This window comes from Erpetoichthys calabaricus, chromosome 6 (genome assembly GCF_900747795.2).
Source record: "Erpetoichthys calabaricus chromosome 6, fErpCal1.3, whole genome shotgun sequence".
NCBI classification, from domain to species: domain Eukaryota; kingdom Metazoa; phylum Chordata; class Cladistia; order Polypteriformes; family Polypteridae; genus Erpetoichthys; species Erpetoichthys calabaricus.
Window position 1 is genome coordinate 24,769,003 of NC_041399.2, and position 18,091 is coordinate 24,787,093.

Below are 18,091 nucleotides of genomic sequence, written 5' to 3' on the forward strand. Positions count from 1 at the left end.
GTATCCGGAAAACCAAACACGGGCGAGCAGGGGGCGAAGCCCCCTAGTTTAATAAAATATAGCAGAATAATATTTCAGCCATGTAAAGTCAACAGTGGTATTAAGAACCATCATCACTGTCATTAACAAATGAGGAGAGACTTTAGGGTTCAAGCACTCTTCTAGTTTTCTGGAAACCTCAAGACCTCCTCATCGCTAGTGTCAGAATTTATGAATTTCAGTTGCTCACAATCACTGATCTGCTGCAGACATACTGTAATGTGGGTGGATCTGCTGCTGACACACTGTTATGGGGGACACGTGTAAGGTTTTACCTTTATAGGGGACAGTTTATAAAGAGGACACTATTCATATGACCGTATTTTGTTTCTGCAGTCAATAGGTCTGCAAAACAAATGGACGCAACACAGATGCCATCAATGTTTTTTCGGATACCGTAAACAGATAAGGTTATGTGAATTAGACCTTAGAGGAACACTTTTTTAAAAAGACACTGGGTACATGAGCACTGTAGTCTGCACGTGGGAAATCACTCATGCACGGGAAGCAGGTACAGGCCAGAGTAGGCACGTGGGGTAACTAAAGGAAGGCCTGCGCCCGCCTACCGATCCTTCCAACAGCGCACCACTCCCTCCAACAAGCACCGACAGCCTCTCTGTCCTACACGTGTCCATCCCCTCAGTGCCTGTGTTACTACTAGAACAGTGACCCCACCATAACTCCCTTCATATACTACAAACTTCAGCATTTATGGCTGCTCACCCAGTTACTGCTGGCCTCCTCACACAGAAATCTGGTGTGCACTGAAACTGTATGTTGGTAGACGAGATTGGAGACAGTTCTACTGGCACAGACCCCACCCAGGGTCAAAGACAATTGGCAGTTGGCAAAGTACACTCATACCCGTTATTAGCCTCAGCTGATTCGACAGGTCAGCGTTTGTAGCTGGGAGTTTCAGGCGGCTCTCTGCACTCTCCCAGGTCCCGGGTGATGGACAGAGGCGAACGGCAACTGACCAGACTCCCTGAGATTCAGCAGTAAAGTGGGACATTTAAGCGTCCCCAGGGGTTTCTAGTGGGCCTACCACTTTCTCTTCTAACAGCTGTCACTACCACTGACAGGTCAGGTAATACACATCACGGTCTGTGACGCAATATTTGCTCCATAAGACGCACAGACATTTCCACCCACTTTTTGGGGAAAAAAGTGCGTTTTATGGAGTGAAAAATACGGTAATCTGCGGCATATATTCTGCACGAAAATGGAGTATTGTGAGCATTTGTGCATTTTTTCATTCCCTACCAACTTTCCTGCCCTTTCAACTGAGATGTATCTTGTTGGTCTCCGACATGTCTTAAGGATTTCAACTAAGATAGGTTAGGAGCACGTACTGATACAGTGTATTGAGGCACCCACCACATGACGAACCAACTCAGGATCCCAGATTAGGACCAGTGCAGATTAGTGCTGCCATTCAACAGGAGACACCTCAGCACCACACTTGTTCAGATGGAATGGTGGCTGGAGTGCCAATTCTGCCACCAACTCCCAGGTTTTTCCTTGCAGATTGGAGGGCCTACTTGCTGGGCTGGATGCAGATTAACGTCATACCCAGGACGAAGAAATTGCAGGTTAAGGGCCTTGCTCAAGGCCCAGTGAAGTAGAGTCACTTTTGGCGTTTACAGGATTTGAACCGGCAACCTTCCGACTACCATTGCATATGAAGTGTTTCCCCAAAAATATTAAATATTTGATAATTTCACATCATATTATGATAAAGCACCACATTCTATGCATTTTTTCGAAAAATGTACCGGTTTTCGAGATAATCACAATATTCCGTTTGACTTTCAAATGTTAATTCATCCAGTGTCCGTGTGTGTGTGTCTTCTGGTGAAGTGCGCATGCACGGGGCATGGGGTGATGCTTCAAAGCAGATGCTTCAAAGGCCGCCTGACGCGTCAAACGAGACAGAGAGGGCGGGACCTATAAAATATCGCGCGGCCGATCCAATCGGATTTCAGTAAATGAGGTAAGACCTAAAACATAAAACACGAAAAATCCAATCGGGTACTGAGACGTGGAGATTAACTTCCCCATTGTTGTGCAAGTGTTCACTCTGAGGATGTCAGATTTGCGATTAAGAAGCTTAGCCTGGTAAAGTGTAAAGTGTCAGTCGTTGAAGGGGTTTTCCTAAATATACAAATTTTCATGATATTACAATACGATGACTTTTAAAAGTAGATTTATTTTTGCGCACATTCCATCAGTTGCTGGGGAGAATCTGCTGATTGCCCACTGTTGTCACAGAAAATTAGACGCATATTACGGACAGCAAAGCCAATATTACTGTCAGGGAAAATTACAGGCATTTTACGGAAAAAGTTTAATGAGGTAAAAGGTCCCTTGCCATTTAATATAGACTGATCCTACTAATGTTTATGGACTACTGTTCTAGCGTCCGTTATTGTAACGGGCTTAATGTCTAGCATATATATATTTGAGAGCGTTTTTGCTTTATGTAAACAAAATTTTGTGTACAAGTATTACATTGCACTCATTACTAAAGTCTCTTGTAACGCTTCACCCACTCCTGCATACTGAAAGTGGTAATTTACCTGAATTGTTCACCAAAATAAAATTATCATGGCAAATATTTTTTTCATGCAGCTGCAGAGTCTGATTTATTCAACTTTACTATCATAATAATTGTTCGATATATTATTGATTTGATTTGTTGTAGATGGTTTTTTTAATGTACATAATATAAAGATATAATAATGGTCTTGCAGTTTACTCTTCAAATATCGATCCACATATCTGAGTATACAAGAAAGTCTAGGGGAGACCACTCATTTTTCATTTTTTTAATGAATTGTATATGTTCAGTAGAAGCAGAATCATTATTATAATCAACCACTAGATGGCGACTGGAGCCCTTGCTATATACAAGCCAGCTTGTAAATCTGCTCTGCCTTTACTGTGCCGCCTGTTCTGCCCATTTGTAGGTAGAAGACTTTTTTTAATTTGGTGATAACAGACTGCAACAAAAAAATGAAATATGATTTAATGTATTCCAAGCAAAACTGAAGATAATGATTTTTCCATTTTGAAAGTAAACTGAAATAATTAAATTGATCCTTCTCATTTATTCCTTAATAAAAGCCAAACAATTCAGTTGTCAAGAGAGAACCTTGTTATTAATGTGACACGTTTAACTTAATGCATCCTCTGTACTTATCAGCACTCATTTTGTTTGAAAAAGTTTGGTTGCTTTTCATTTATGAACCTGCTGTCATCTAAAAGAGAGCCAAAAGTTGCTTTAATACAAAATAATTAGCACTTATGTTGGTGCATTTGTTGGTAGTGTGAAATCATTCTAATTAGAACAGCAATTTAGCTTTTGATTTTGTCTTCAGTTCTAATCCATGGTCAATTAGCAAGGATTAACTCCCTGAAAATGATTATGACTCATTGGGTTTTAATAAAAGGATTTGGATATCTTTTCATTCTTGACACTGTTTGTGTTTCCTTGTCTTTCAGACAGCGCTGCCAGGTAATAAAGCTAAAGAATTGATCTTGCATGCGGGGAACTGCCAGCAGCAGAACATTTATTCAGGTTTTTATAGCTTAAAATATAGCTCATTCAGTAATTTATTATACACTGCATTGCCATGTTATTAGGTAGGCCTCCTTTGGTCTTCAGAGCAGCATCAGTTCATTGGGTATAGATTTGACAAGAAGCTGTATATGTTGCTCAGGAATGTTGTCCATCCATCCATCTTCTACTGCGCATCCAGTCTGGGTCACAGGGGCAGCAGTCTAAGTAAAGATGCCCAGATGTCCTCTTTCTGCATAAATCCTTCCTGGGGATACTAAGTTTTTCCCAGGCCAGCTGGGAGATAAAAGCTTTCTGGGATATTGTAGGTGTGCCCCAAGGTCTCTTCCTGGTAGGACATGCTACAAACTCCAGGAGATATCCTAATCAGATGCCCAAACAACTGCTGCTCAAGTGCCTCTTTTTGATGCAGAGGATCACAGAGGCTCTACCTTGAGCTCTTCCTGAATGCCAGCTGTCATCACCCTAAGTCTGTGGCTGAGCCTAGACACCCTGAAAACTCATATCCACAGCTTGTTTCTGAAATGTAGTTCTTTTAGTCACTACCCAAGGCTCATGGTCATAGGTGATCAACCAGTAAACTGACAACTCTGCCTTTTGGCTCAGCTCTCCCTTCACCACAAGTGACCAGTACAAAGTCTGCATGATTTCTGATGCTGATCCAATCCACTTCTCAAATTCTCGGTCAATTCTTCCCTCAGTTTTTGAACAAGCTCTCAAGATACTTAAATTTCTCTGCCTCAGATAGCACCTCATCTCCAACCTGGACGGGACACTCCACCGTTTTCCAGCTGAGAACCACAGCCTTAGACTAGGAGGTGCTGATTCTCATCCTGGCCACTTCACAATCGACCACAAACCACTCCAGTGTGCACCTGAGGTCACCATCATTTGTCAAAAGCAGAAACATGATCCTCAGGTCACCCGCCTAGATCCCTTTCACCCATTGGTTGCGCCTAGGAATTCTGTCTATAAAAAGTATGAACAGGATTGGTGACATCTGTCACTTAGAAATTACTGCATTGCATTGTTGCAGCAGGTAGGACGACTCCTGCGATCAGCTTTTTTCACCTCACCCTAAAATTGCTTGATAGCATGGGGATCCAGAGGCTGTACAGGTCACTGAAGCAATGAAACATCGCTGTCATGTGCCTTGAGTCATTTAGTGATGAGCCATGCCTTATGACCTGCTGCATTATCATGCTGGTCTGTCCTTTCTTGTCTGGATAAGCTGCAGCCATGAAAGAATGAACTTGGTCAGCAATGATGTTCAGATCTATCTTGCTGTTCAGACATTTTTCAGTGAGTATCCGAGTGTGTGCCTGGAAAACCTTCCCCCACTCCATCGCATTGCCAACACTGGTCTTCTACGGTTGATGCCAAGCCAGGATGTCTCTATAGACTCCTGTTGTTATCCTTTGATCACCACGATGCAAAAGGAACCTGGATTCACCTAACAAAGCAACTTTTTGCAGTCTTTTTTTTTGCTGCCATCATTGGCACATGATGCAGTCTTCTGTGTTGTAGTCCAATTAAGATAAAGTCCGATGAGTGGTGTATTCTTAGATGGCAGTCTGCATATTAATGTTAAATTAAGATGTGATTTTCCAAGACTTGTGTGTGTTTCTCGCCATTCTCATTTGATTCCTCTGATCCACAAGCTGTTTTCAATCGCAAATTTGTCTACTGCAGTACTTTCTTTGCATTTCACACCATTCTTGGTCAACCTTCAAAACGGCTGTGTGTGAAAAGCTCAAGACAACCACTGTTAGGGACAAGCCGAGTGCCAGCTATCCTCCAACTTTCAAAGTCACTAAGGTCACTCGTTTTGCTCACTCCAACACTCCAATGCTGGTCTGCCTAATATACTGTTGTCCTTGTGTGGAAATTCTTCATTTTTCAGCTCCAAACTGTTCATATTACATTTTAATTATTCTGCTCAAACAAACCAGGATGAACCAAATTTGCAGGACTTTAATTATAGGCATTGCAAGCATCTTTTTGTATTGCATCAGTAATTTATGAATTTGTTCCAGTCACTTTCTTTTTCAATTACTAAGAAGCACAGATGCCACAGAACCTGTTTTAATTCATTTATAACCTGCGAGTGGATGGATGCTGTAGGACTAGGAATTGCCAATTAGTTTACATCCTGGGAAAGGAAGGAGTGGAGAGGTACTGAAAAAACAGGATGAGATAACCAATCAAATGTATGTAACGTCACATGTCCCAAAACCCCACGTGTGCATTTTAATATAAATATGACAAGCTAAAGGAGACGAAACAACAAAAGAAGTTTGATGTCAGAGATCGAGAGACATATTGTAGGATCATCTGATTTGGATTTCATAAAACACAGCTATGAACAGTGCTGATTGCTACACCAAAAGCTGCCCATGACATTAACCCTTTGACACTTCTGATTTTCAGTCAACGTTTCTAAGATTGTTTATATCCAGACTTTCTTCTATTTGGTCTTGTTATAACATTAATACCACATTGCTATTTATATTCTGTATACTTTGTCTTTTATTTAGAGTGATTGAAATAATAAATGGATAGCAAGCTACTGTCTTATTAACAGGTTTTATCAAGGCTACTGAGGTCACTCCTCAATAATCAGAACAACTGTGGTAAAAGTAAGAGATAGTTTTGTTATTAAGTAGCATGTAACCAAAAGAGTTGCACTTTTTGTGGTGATGACACCTCCATGTTTGTTTGAACTGGTGATAGTGAAACCTTATATAAAGAATCTAATGCAGAATATTGCAGAGTGACTTGCACTCGAGACTTTGTCTGGCTGTGATCTCTATATGTACGCGTGTGTAGCCATGTCCTACATAGAATATTGCAGAATGACTGGCAATTGGCCCCACTTAAGACTTTGTCTGGCTAGGATCGCTATGTGTATGTATGCTTCTGTGTGCATGGGCGTGAGTAGATGAACCCAATAAATGTTCCTGGTAAGACTCACTGATTTCACGATAATACAACTCAATATGACACACTGCATGTAAATTTAATATTAATAGTGAATTAATAGTTCATTGAAATAATTATTTGTTTTCACTTTATGCCAGACTACCAAAAATAAAGTAAGCCTGTCCGCAGGTCATATTCTTTAATAATGAAAAGAATATTCAGAATGTAGGTGCTGTTTAGTTCTTAGTATTCGATTATATGATAAGAATTTAAGTGTTTTGGACGAATAAATCATCAAAAATGAGTATTACACTTCAACAGTATATGTTCTGATTTCTGGTATTCATTTTTTCCTGCATTGATGTTGTAGCTATTGTTGTTTTTCACATAACAAATACTACTAGTTATGGACTTGATTTAGAATAAATATTGCAGGATATTTTAGTTTTTTTGTTTGTTTGTTTTTTTTAACTCTCGTTTCATTCTTACAATTCTTTATCATTATTTTTTGTATCACATGCTTGAGTGCCTTCACGTTGTTGCCGGCGTTAGTGCCCGTCTGCGAGCTGACGGTAATGTGACATGTGCTGTCGCTGCACTGCCACTATCAAAGAGGGCTTTGTATGTTGTTACAGGTCTGAAATTTGGACCATCAATAAAATCAGGAAAACAAGAGCTAAAGCAACTAAAAAGAAGGAAAAAACCCAAAGTTTAGTTAGGCCATTCAAAAGCACAATCCCATGTGCAGAGCTTTCCTGTCTGTGGACTACTTTATTTATTTAGCAATATTTTAGCAAAAAATAACATGACATGTGAATTCTATCAAAACCTTTTTATGTCTGTTCTCCACAAAAACATAAGATTCAAATTATTCTTGGCCATCACTACAAACCACAGTACATGGTGTAAGTAACAAATAAAATATTTTTGGGTGGGTATTCCTTTAAGCACTTCACCAGATTGTCTCTCTTTTGTTCCTAAACACATTCAAGTAGGCTACAACCTGTTCCATTGTGTAGCAGTAAAGGCTATTGTCCACCTCTTGAACCCTCAAATACCACTCCAAACACCAGGTAATAGTACAATTCCTCTTTATTGTACAATAGTACAGTGCACCAAGCACCCTCCACTCCACACTACTCATATAAATCAACTCTCTACTCACAATACCAATCCTCCTCTCCCAGACACTTCGCCACCCTACCTCCCAGCTCAGCTCAGTGTACTGGGCTTTCCCAGAGTCCTTTTATACACCCTGACCCGGAGGTGTTCCTGCCCAACAGTCCACAGTTCCTTATTCCTTCCGGGTCAGGGTAAACAGTCCTTATCTTCAACCTGGAAGCACGTCATCTCTCCCGCTCACGTGACCAGAACGTACTTCCAGGTTATAGGGCACATATGAGTCCACGGGCTTCCCGACAGTGACTCCTAGTGGTCCCCAAGGTATCCAGCAGGACTGTGTATAAAAACTACATAGTCCATGAGGCCCTGCTGGAATTCGGGGCACGTCCATGCTGTCGGGAGAGCTCCTCCTGGCGGCCTGGGGGTGAGGGCCGGAATAGGAAGCCGGCAATCCACCATAATTGTCATTTATTGTTTAAGGACGGGGCCGATGAGCCCATTCCCATTTACTTCCTTTTCTCCTCCAAATCTTAAATGTTCAAATCTGACTTTTTTTTCCCTTTCAGACTATCACCAGCGCACTGAAGCATGCTTGTGAAATCCTTACTTCTGATCCTGAGGGAGGAGCCGCTCGCATTCCCTATGAAACCTTCCAGAGTATCTACACATACCTGGCTCATCTGGATGGGGAGATCTCGGAGGCTGAGATTGCAAGTTTCCTCAGCAACATTAAGGAAGATGTGTGAGTGTGATATTTATTTGTTTTGCATAGGGATGCTGAAAAATGTTTTCCTGTTTGTTTTCAACTGATGCCTTTGGCAAATGGTTTGATTTTAGAAAAATGTTGGACTGTGTAATGAATGGCACAGATAATCGGTAAGGGTCAGAATGGAGTGGGTTGTCCTTACTCTTGTAAAGGTGCTCATGTCTTATTACAAGCTATGGGGGCGGCTTTGCAGAAAATCTGCTCAATTATAGTTGAACCCTTTCTTTCATTCTGTGGCTGTCCAGTTTACTCCACAATACCTAGTTTTCTTATTCCCGCAGGTAGTAAGGGTAACCCCAAAGGGGCATTCAGTAACACTTGAACTGTGTGCACTTCATACTAAATGTTCAACAATTTACTACATATATAATAAAACCCTACTGTCTTGAGTGTGTCCATCCAAGGAATCTGATTGGTCAGTTTGGCTTTGGTCTAAGTGGTCACTTTCACTTTGGTTGCTCATACAAACACGATCGAGACAGGAAACACCAAACAAGAGAGGCTGACACATACAAGAATACCAAGAACAGGCATAAGAGAAATGGTGAGAGTCGCCTTCAAAGACAGAAAGTATTTACAAAAATACGAATGATGTTTTCACAGTGGGTACGGGTGGTAGTCAAAAAGACGACAGGAGGTGATCAAGGTACTTCAAAATGACAGTCTGAGAAGCCGGCTTTACAGGCATGCGATTGACAGAGGAAGCGCTTAGGCACACAAGAACACTGAAGAAAGGATATGGATGAATATTGAGGGTACACGCAAGACAAGAGATATCAAATATTTTAACATTTATTCTGTTACCTGTCAGGTAACATAGCTAGTTTTTTTTTTTATTAAAATTATTATGTATTGAATGCCCAGCCTTTTTCTTTGAGCTTGATTCTAGCACTTATCCTTTAATTAATTAATCGATCAATTTTCAAACACACTTTATCAAATTCTGGGTTGTGGTGACTGCACCCGGCCGGCTGTGACAGTATCAGGTTCAAGGTAGGAATCAGCCTTGGATGGGGTACTATACCACTACCTGGTCCACACACTCGCACTGGGTAATGTGCCATTTAATCTAACTTGCACGTTCCTCTAGATCATTGGTTCTTAAACTATGGGTTACAACCAGTTTTGGGGTTGTGTGTTGTCTGACGTTGGGTATTGCAGGGTCACGTGTGGTTTGTGGAGTGTCTTGTGATGGGTTGTCGTGGGCAGTTTACACAAATACCATTGCTCCACTATGACTTGCGTTGGCGATTTTTCCAAGGGATTGATAATAATCGGCGGTGATTTTCCGAGGGGGATCCTGGGGATAACTTTTTCTGTCGTTTTGACGATGATTTTGGCATCAAAGACACATTAATAGCAAATGTGGGTCTTGAGAAAAAAGGTTTAAGAACAACTGCTAGCTATAGATCAGGAGGAGTGAGCTGTGGAGTGTGAGTGCGAGTGCTACTCAGATACAGGCTAGTGTCTGATGAGCTGTGGTTGAAAGGCCCAAGACACCTCGACCCCAGGTTACGTCATTGATGATGTGTCCAAATACCTCAGAAGATATAGAATTGAACTTGGGATGTAGAAGGAAAACTGGTGAACCTGAGGAAAACCCACACAGGCATGAGGAGAATGTGCAAATTCCACAAAGATGGAGCCAACCAGAGACCTGAATGCAGGAGTCTGGAGCTGTGAGATAGCATTGCTGCCCTCTATGCGGCCTTATCTCACCAGTTACTTAACAGTGGATTGACGCACTTGGAACAGCTTAGCTATTAGCTAAACAAACGGGCTTGATGGACTGAATGGTCTCCTCTTATGTTCTTATGACCCTGTGCATCCAAGCATGATTTTTGTCTTTTCTAAGACCAGTCTTAAGATTACATTCTAGATTTGTGTACTTGTAGGTAACAACGTCTCCATAATTTTGATTTTGTTTATATGCTGGTTTAATATGAGATGTGGCAAAAACATTGAAACAAAAGAAAAATCTTTCTGAAGCTGTCTGGGGTAAAACAGCATTGCAGGAAGCTGGGATTGGCCCATCCATACAGTGTACGTGGCAGAAAACACTTGGGCGAAAGGCAGGCTGACATTAACATGGATTAGAGGACTCTGTGAGGCAGCAGTGCTAACCACTGCTCGGCCATAGAGACCCCAGAATAGTTTAGCTTTCTGTGATATTTCAGGCGTGACAAAAAATGACTCTTTCGTGTTTATTGCATGATAACATGAGCAATGTGCAGCATACTCATTTTGAAAGTATGCTCTTCATAATTGTTTGTGAATTTTTCTTTTTTAATTGGGCAAGAAGTCCAAAGAAACTAAAAAGCAATGCCTGTTCCCGTCAATTTTTTTAAAATTAATGGTCACATGGTGACACAGTGGTTAGCCTGAATTCCAAGCTGCCATGCAAATGTTTGACTTTTTTTTTGACATATTTGAATGGACAAACAGTAGATCTTTATATAAACATACAATATAGAAATTATGTTTTAGTCCTGGCTGAAGATTTCTACAGGAATTTAGTAAAAACGTTTAAAGTGTGAGTAGACCTCTCATTACAGGTGTAGCACTGACCCCCATAAAGCTATAGCACTTCATAACGATACGCTTCTAAAAACCAAACTACAGCCCAGGTAGCTGTGTATTTGGCGTCTGCACTTTCTCTTTGTAGGACTGTGGACTTTTCTTTGAGTATTCTGCTTTATGTACTACAACCCTAAGGCCCTAATGCCGGGATATACTTGATGCTACACATTATGTTATACTTGTGTGCGTACTTTATGTAAATCTGGAGGATTCCACCAGGTGGCAGTGCGAGATGCTGTTACGAAGGAGAAAAAAAGAGACAACAACACCAACAGCAACACAGAAGATGGTATGTGAGACCTTTAAATGTATCTCGTCATTACGATGGGGAAAATGTTACGCTTGTACTGCCCATGCGAGAAATGGATGACAAAAGCACCATGAATACTTTTGTACGTCAGTATTTAAGTTTGATGATTTGCATCACTGCATCAATCATCGAAGCACACACATTGATCTTGTTGGAGCTGCAATGCAGCTTGCTGCCACACTGCGTTATCATGCAATGGTCGAATCCCCACGTCTTTTCTCTGGCATTTTCCACTTTGCACAGACATGTCTGTCTCGAATTTGCTTTCCTCCATTTTGTCTTCCACATTTCGGCATTCACTTTCAAAGAGCTGGCGATTTGATGCCAGCTGTTCTGACATGCTTCCTTGTTGGTAGTAGGCAATGATGCTGACGTCACGTTCCAAAACTTGAACGCACACGTCACTTAAATTCTTGCTGGTACTGCAACTCACAAACGTGTCGCGTTAATTTCCGACAATATGTTCAGAAGACTCATCAAAAGAGTGCTGGCCGCCATGATAAGTGCAAGTAAGCATTCTAAGCATCAGGTACATCCCGGCCCTGAGACCTGTACAGTATGTAAGGTTAGTGACCGGGATCTTCAGTAGTGAGCTGCAACCTTCAAATGTTGAAATAAACAATTTGTGGGCTTGTGTCCAACGCACACCACTACCTGAGTAGTGGAATTCACAAAGGATGTTTCTGTAGAGATGACAGTAGCTTTACCAAATGCACTTTCAGAATATGACCCAACCAGCAAAACCAACATTCACCTATCATGGTAGGCTTAGGTATGAGTTAAGACAAAAATAGGACAAGGCGTGCTAAATGTGAACTTATTTTTCTTTTTTCTTCCACAGGGATCGACAAAATGGAATGGTTCAACCCAGAAACTTCATGGGAACGAAACCTGCAGACATAAAGGAGACAGAATGACTTTATTTTGTACATATGCAAATATTACGGTTGATCATGGTTGTCAAACTCCACTACTTGACCACTGAGGTGCTGGTTTTTCCTTTCAAACAAGCTTTTGTCGGACACAAATGTTATTTTCTGGTTAAAATAACGGGTGCAGCAAGAGGATGTGATGATTTATGACAGGATAAATGAATGGGTACATTGAATTAGAGAAGAAATGAAGTACTCAAAAAATGAATCAATGCAGTTTATCTGGCAGTCTGAAATGTTCATGCTGAACATGGAGGGCTCTGCTCTACAGCCCGTCTCTCACCCTTTTGATATGTTCTGGCATTCTTACAGTTCTTGATCACCCATCAAACAAGTCCTTCACTCTACCAGTAGACTGAAAGCTAACGTAAACCACTTTAAAATAGCACTACTAATAGAAGGAATTCTTACTGTACTTGCCAAGGTGCATTTAATTTAAAACACAATCTTCTTTACACTGCCGTTACTGATTTGGATTCAGTGTATGTCCTAATGGCAAAACACACGATGAGGCATCAACCTGTTGTCCATCGCCACTCAAACTACATTTAATGTACCACACTGTCCCGGCACCTTGTACATCTCCCAAAACACCCCAGTGATTGTCACATTCTTGTGCTGCCCCTGTTACTTTCTGTATTGGATGTTGGTTCTCAAAATGTCTTTACATGTTTAGCACACTGATTTGTGTAACGTTTTTTTTGGTGCTATTACTAAAGATGTTTTCCATCATAAGGTAACATTCTCAAATGTGCTTAATCCAGTTCAGGGTTGTGGAGGGCCAGAAGGTGAGAAACAGACCTGGACAGAGTGGCAGTCCTATGAAAGGCCTTGCAATGTCAAATCTCCTCGTCAAACCAGCGTAATTCAGTTCGGCATTACAGGAGGTTGGAGCCAATTTCAGAGGTGCTGGGCCAAAGCAGGAAACAACCCTGGACTGGGCATCAACCAATCACAGGCTCCAGTTTTTTATAACGTTTTTTTCAAATGTTCAGGAAATAATTATTTCAAATGACTAGCCAGTAGTTGATGTGCTCACACTGGTGCATGTAACACCACGTTGCCGCTATGTCGAGTGAGTTTGCTGAATTTCAGGGGCTACTTCTGCATCATTAAGGATGTCATCTTTAGTCATGGCCCTTGCACATCTCTACACGTTTCTTCTATCGGACCCGTACTTTGAAATGCTGCCCTATCCAGGCTTTACACCTGCCTTGCGCTCGATGCTTCTGGGATTGACCCTGAACTGGAATAAGCACGTTTGAGAATGTTACCTTATGATGGAAAACATCTTTAGTAATATATATATAATAAATATTTCAAACCTGTAGAAAAAGGGAAAGCAGAGACACCACAGAGACAAACCTCTTTTAATCCAACATACTGAGCACATGAAATGGAGAAGCAGGGTGCTTAATTAAGAAAAGGTTAAGAAAACGCTCAGTTTCATACCCCTGTGCATTGGTGGTCTACGGGGGCCATTTTTCTTATCCTACAAACAAAATTAAACTGCGATGCTGTTGATCTTGCTACTCTGACCCCCAGCCAAGTAGAGAACTTGAACAGCTATCTCTATGGTAAGCACACAATATAAAGAGCTTTGAATTATTAAATGTAAAAACACAAAAACAAATTTAAAATTGTAATAAATTTTAAAATTGTATTTAATTTTAAAATAAATGTCTGAAATTTATAGCTAATCCTAGATCTTGGTTTATTTGTGCAAATGATAATGTACCCAATGTTTCAGTGTATGTGTCCTTTCAAATAAGTTTAACATACTGAGATGAGACATTTCACATTTTATTGAAGTGTAATGAGACAGCATCTGATTACGGATTTCAAAGTGGCACAACAAAAAAGAGCTGGCAAAAGCATAAGGTGAAAAATGCATCCAGCAAACAAACATGCAGTGACAAAAGTACACAGACTAGTAATTCCCTTGGGGCCCTTTTTTATTTTTATAAATAATATACATGTAATGTGTATATATATATGTACGAGGGACAGTCAAAAAGTTTCTGCACTCTTTCTAACTCTATTTATTAAGAATTTCAAAAACAAATGGCATCATTTTTCTACATCGTCACCTTCTTTGGCGATGCAATTTTCCCAGCGTCGTACCAACTTTTTAATGCCCAATTACTACTCCTCCTGCCTTCGCCATTTCCAACGAAAATATAAAAGTGCGGAAACTTTTTGAAAGTCCCTCGTAGTATGACAAAACGTATGACGTGAGGAGAAACACTACACAACACAAATGACCCCAAATCCTTTTAAATAAAAGGATACTTGTGCTGTGCAGTCTTTCACTAGTCTAAAAGCGGCACCCATCCATATGTTGGTATTAACAGGCAGCGAATAAGCTACAGTAGATACATATTGATTTGGATGTAGGAGTGGGTGACGTGGCCAAAAATCCGTCTCGGGTTATGATAAACAATGGGAAGGTTTTGGTAGATCTCCTCAAAATGAATTTGTATGCACTTTGAAACGTGTTTTTTTAACAAATAACACATGCATTAATAATAAAGTTGTGCTCACAGATGCACCACTCTAAACGCTTGATACCACTTTGCTATTTAAATGGATTTGATACCAGGTATTTTTTCCTATAAAGCAGTAGTTCTTAAACTATTTGTTCTTGTGATGCAATTTTGCCTGTTGCGTAATTTCTTCAAGGTAATGTTTGTGCTTTGTGTCAGACAAGTGAGCTCAGCCCTTGACACACAAAAAGGAAGTGGAATCGGTGTTGTCTGTCAGTATAATAACATCGTAAAAGTACTGTTCTGTAAACTCTGTAAACAGTGACCAATCATCGTCCCTTTTCCCCTTGGAGAATTTCTATTTATTGTTGTCCCAGGGGGTGGTGCAGTGGTAGCGCTGCTGCCTCACAGTTGGGAGACCTGGGTCTCTCATGTGGGTACTCCGGCTTCCTCCCACATTGCCAATTCTAAATAGATGTGTGTGTGTGTGCCCTGCGGTGGGCTGGCGCCCTGCCCGGGGTTTGTTTCCTGCCTTGCGCCCTGTGTTGGCTGGGATTGGCTCCAGCAGACTCCCGTGACCCTGTAGTTAGGAAATAGCGGGTTGGATAATGGATGGATGTTGTCCTAGGCTCCTTGGTAGAACTGCCGTCAATTGCTGTCCGAGGCCGGGTTCACACCATAGGAGAAACTCTGCCGAACTTTGTCTTCTCCCTTAGAAAATTTTCCGTCCATCAGTCTCCAAGGGATGGGAAAGTTCCCCTTAGAGAATCGCTGCCGACCATCGTTTGGGGGTTATCTTGGAAGAACAGCCATCTAGGGGGTTTGTTTCAGTTGTTCAAGCCGCAATCCATCACAAGACTTTCTGCAAGCCGTTCACGACCCTTTCTCGTTTAGTTCAACTGTAATTCACGGCTGTAAGAAAAGCTGCTAGAGAGTCTGTCTGTAGACCTCTATTGAAGAGCCAAACAAATTGCATACATCTAATGACGTTTAGTGGCCTTTGCATTATATGTCGATGAAGTAGCACGATACACCCAGTCATTTGTGTCTTTCTCACCATGCTAATTTCAAGGTGAATATCACAATTTGTTGTCATTAAAACATCTGTGGTTAAGATTAGGGTTAGGGAAGGCTTATCTGCCTTGTGAGTAATGACAGCTATTGTAGGCGTGTTGTGTAGTAGATATGTTGCAGAGGAGAACTTTCTCTCAGATAGAGCGACTGTCGTGAAGTGCTGTGGATCGCAGAGAGGGCCCTCTCGGAGTTTCTGCTGTATAAATCATGTGATTTAAACATATAAGGTGATTGGCTGATCGGCGGAGCTCCTCAATTGTAGAGCTCCAGAAGTGTGCAGTAGTGCCATTCTCATTTTCTCAGGCTGTCCTCCTGCTTCAAACTGCGCCGTACTCTTGGCAATATCTTAGCATGGGGTCATCTCATTTATTACACACTGTTCATATACAAGTCTGTGCACAAAGACATGACCTTTAAGATGACCTAAAAAGTGTTTCCTGTTTCCTTTTGCATGTGCAGCATTCTTAAAGATGTAGGCTCACTCATATGGGTCACAAACAAGGCAGTACCTTTAAGACGTTCGGATACTGGCAGAAAACACAGATTCCATTTCCTTTTGCATGTCAGGGATTAGGCTCACTTGTTCCACGTTGATCTTGTATAATGCAGTAAGCAAAGACGTTACGTTGAAGACATTAATGCACTGGTATAAAAATCGCATTTCCTGTCTCTTTTGTAATATGCTTTTTGATTAAAAAGATCCACAAGCTCTTCAGAAGCGGTGAGAATGTCATTACGTGGCAGAAAAGTTAAAGCTAATATTTTAACGTGCAAGGGATTTGTCATTTTTGTACTAAATTGAATTTCTGCCTTTTTCTCCACAGCATCTGCTCGAGATGGAGAGAGTCCGCCATTAGCCGTGCTCATTTGTCACTGCGCTCATTTGTCTGTGCACAAGAACTTGTGAAAATTGTGTTCAGTCATAACACTTGTACATTCTCTTCTTTAACAGTTTGTGCTGTTAGGTGGTGTTGCTTTAGTGTCTTCTGTATGCGTATTATCAAAATGGCACACGTGCCCACGCAGTATCCTAAGGCTTTTTACATACAGGTCTGTGATAATCTTGCCGTGTCTTACATATTATGTCGTGTTTAATGAAGGTGACGCTCAAGTTCAGCCTGAAGAATGCCGGCTCTCGTGTATTAATTTGATCAGATGTCTGCTTTTAATTGGTTTTGTTTTACTTTTCCCAGGCACAGTAAGTTTCTTTGTTAGGAACAGTCATTAGTATAAATATATATATATATGAATTTGGTGTCGGAATGAGAAAAGGCTTTGTAATCACCCCCAGGAGAGATAATTAGCAATAATGAAGTTTATTTATTTTTAATATCTCTTGGTGGGATTCTTATCAGCTCTGTAAATATTTAACATAATAAACCTAGCGGGGCAGTGCTTTGGTTGAAAATAAAAATAAAGATAAAGAAACTTAAAAAAAAAAAAAAAATGGAGAATTTACATGTGCACCTATTGGCATAAATTTGAAGATAATGTCATCACTTGTGATAATATAAAATTTAAAAGCCATGTGTATATATTAATGAGTGTGTATAGGGAATATTAAATTGTGAATAATGTGCGTAACGGTTAGTCGCTGGAGTGCCTCTGATTTTACATAAAGTTGCTCAGCAGCTTAAATTCTCAGTGGTACGGTGGGCTTGCAGTAAAAGTGAATTACTTGCTTATAATTTTGCTTTATGCACGTTGCATATGCGGACTTTAAAATAACTTATTAATGACCTTTCAGTGTTTTCTAGCTTCCATAATTATGTTACACAATAAACTTTTTCTATAACTCCTTGGGGAATGGGACAGTGTTTCTTGTTTGTTTTATTTTGAAGTTAGTTGTGGGCTTAATAAAAGACACTTGCTTAGCATGTTTTAATATTTTTATGAATACAATCTTACACCATTGTCCATACACCCCGTCTACCAGGTTAGATAATGACCTACAGGTACGAGGGGGGCCGAGACCAATTTACGCCTCTGTTCAGACATTGGCTGGTCCAGGTCTGTAGATACAGCTCATCACTCCCAGATTGGTGACCCATAATGCTCTATTTGGTCACTGGTACAACAAACAATGCAGCTCAAAATGCTTTACAAGATGAAATATAAAGGAAGTTAATATAAAAAATAAGATTAGGGAACAATATTATTCAGTATATGACAAAAAAAAAAGATAAGGTGGGATGGCAAGGAGGCTGCAGGGGTTCCAAGACCAAAAGACCGTCCAGCTGGGCATTCTAACTAACGTAGATGTTCTAAATCAGTCCTTAT

At 40.7% G+C, this 18,091-nt stretch overlaps 1 protein-coding gene across 2 annotated transcripts in view; it reads left to right on the forward strand.

The window, feature by feature from the left end:
• The window catches only part of ropn1l (rhophilin associated tail protein 1-like), a 38,000-nt gene extending 20,377 nt beyond the window's left edge, over positions 1-17,623 (forward strand). The window contains exons 7-9 of one of the 2 annotated variants that reach the window (XR_003716480.2): positions 8,230-8,405; positions 12,161-12,305; positions 16,636-17,623. Coding sequence is in view for 1 of the 2 variants with exons in the window: in XM_028803423.2 (XP_028659256.1) it covers positions 8,230-8,405; positions 12,161-12,236 (252 nt within the window). In the remaining variant the exon portion in view is untranslated. Of the gene's footprint in view, positions 1-8,229; positions 8,406-12,160; positions 13,509-16,635 lie in introns of those variants that run through there. The other variant, XM_028803423.2, reaches the window with a different exon arrangement.
• The last annotated feature ends 468 nt before the right edge of the window (positions 17,624-18,091 follow it).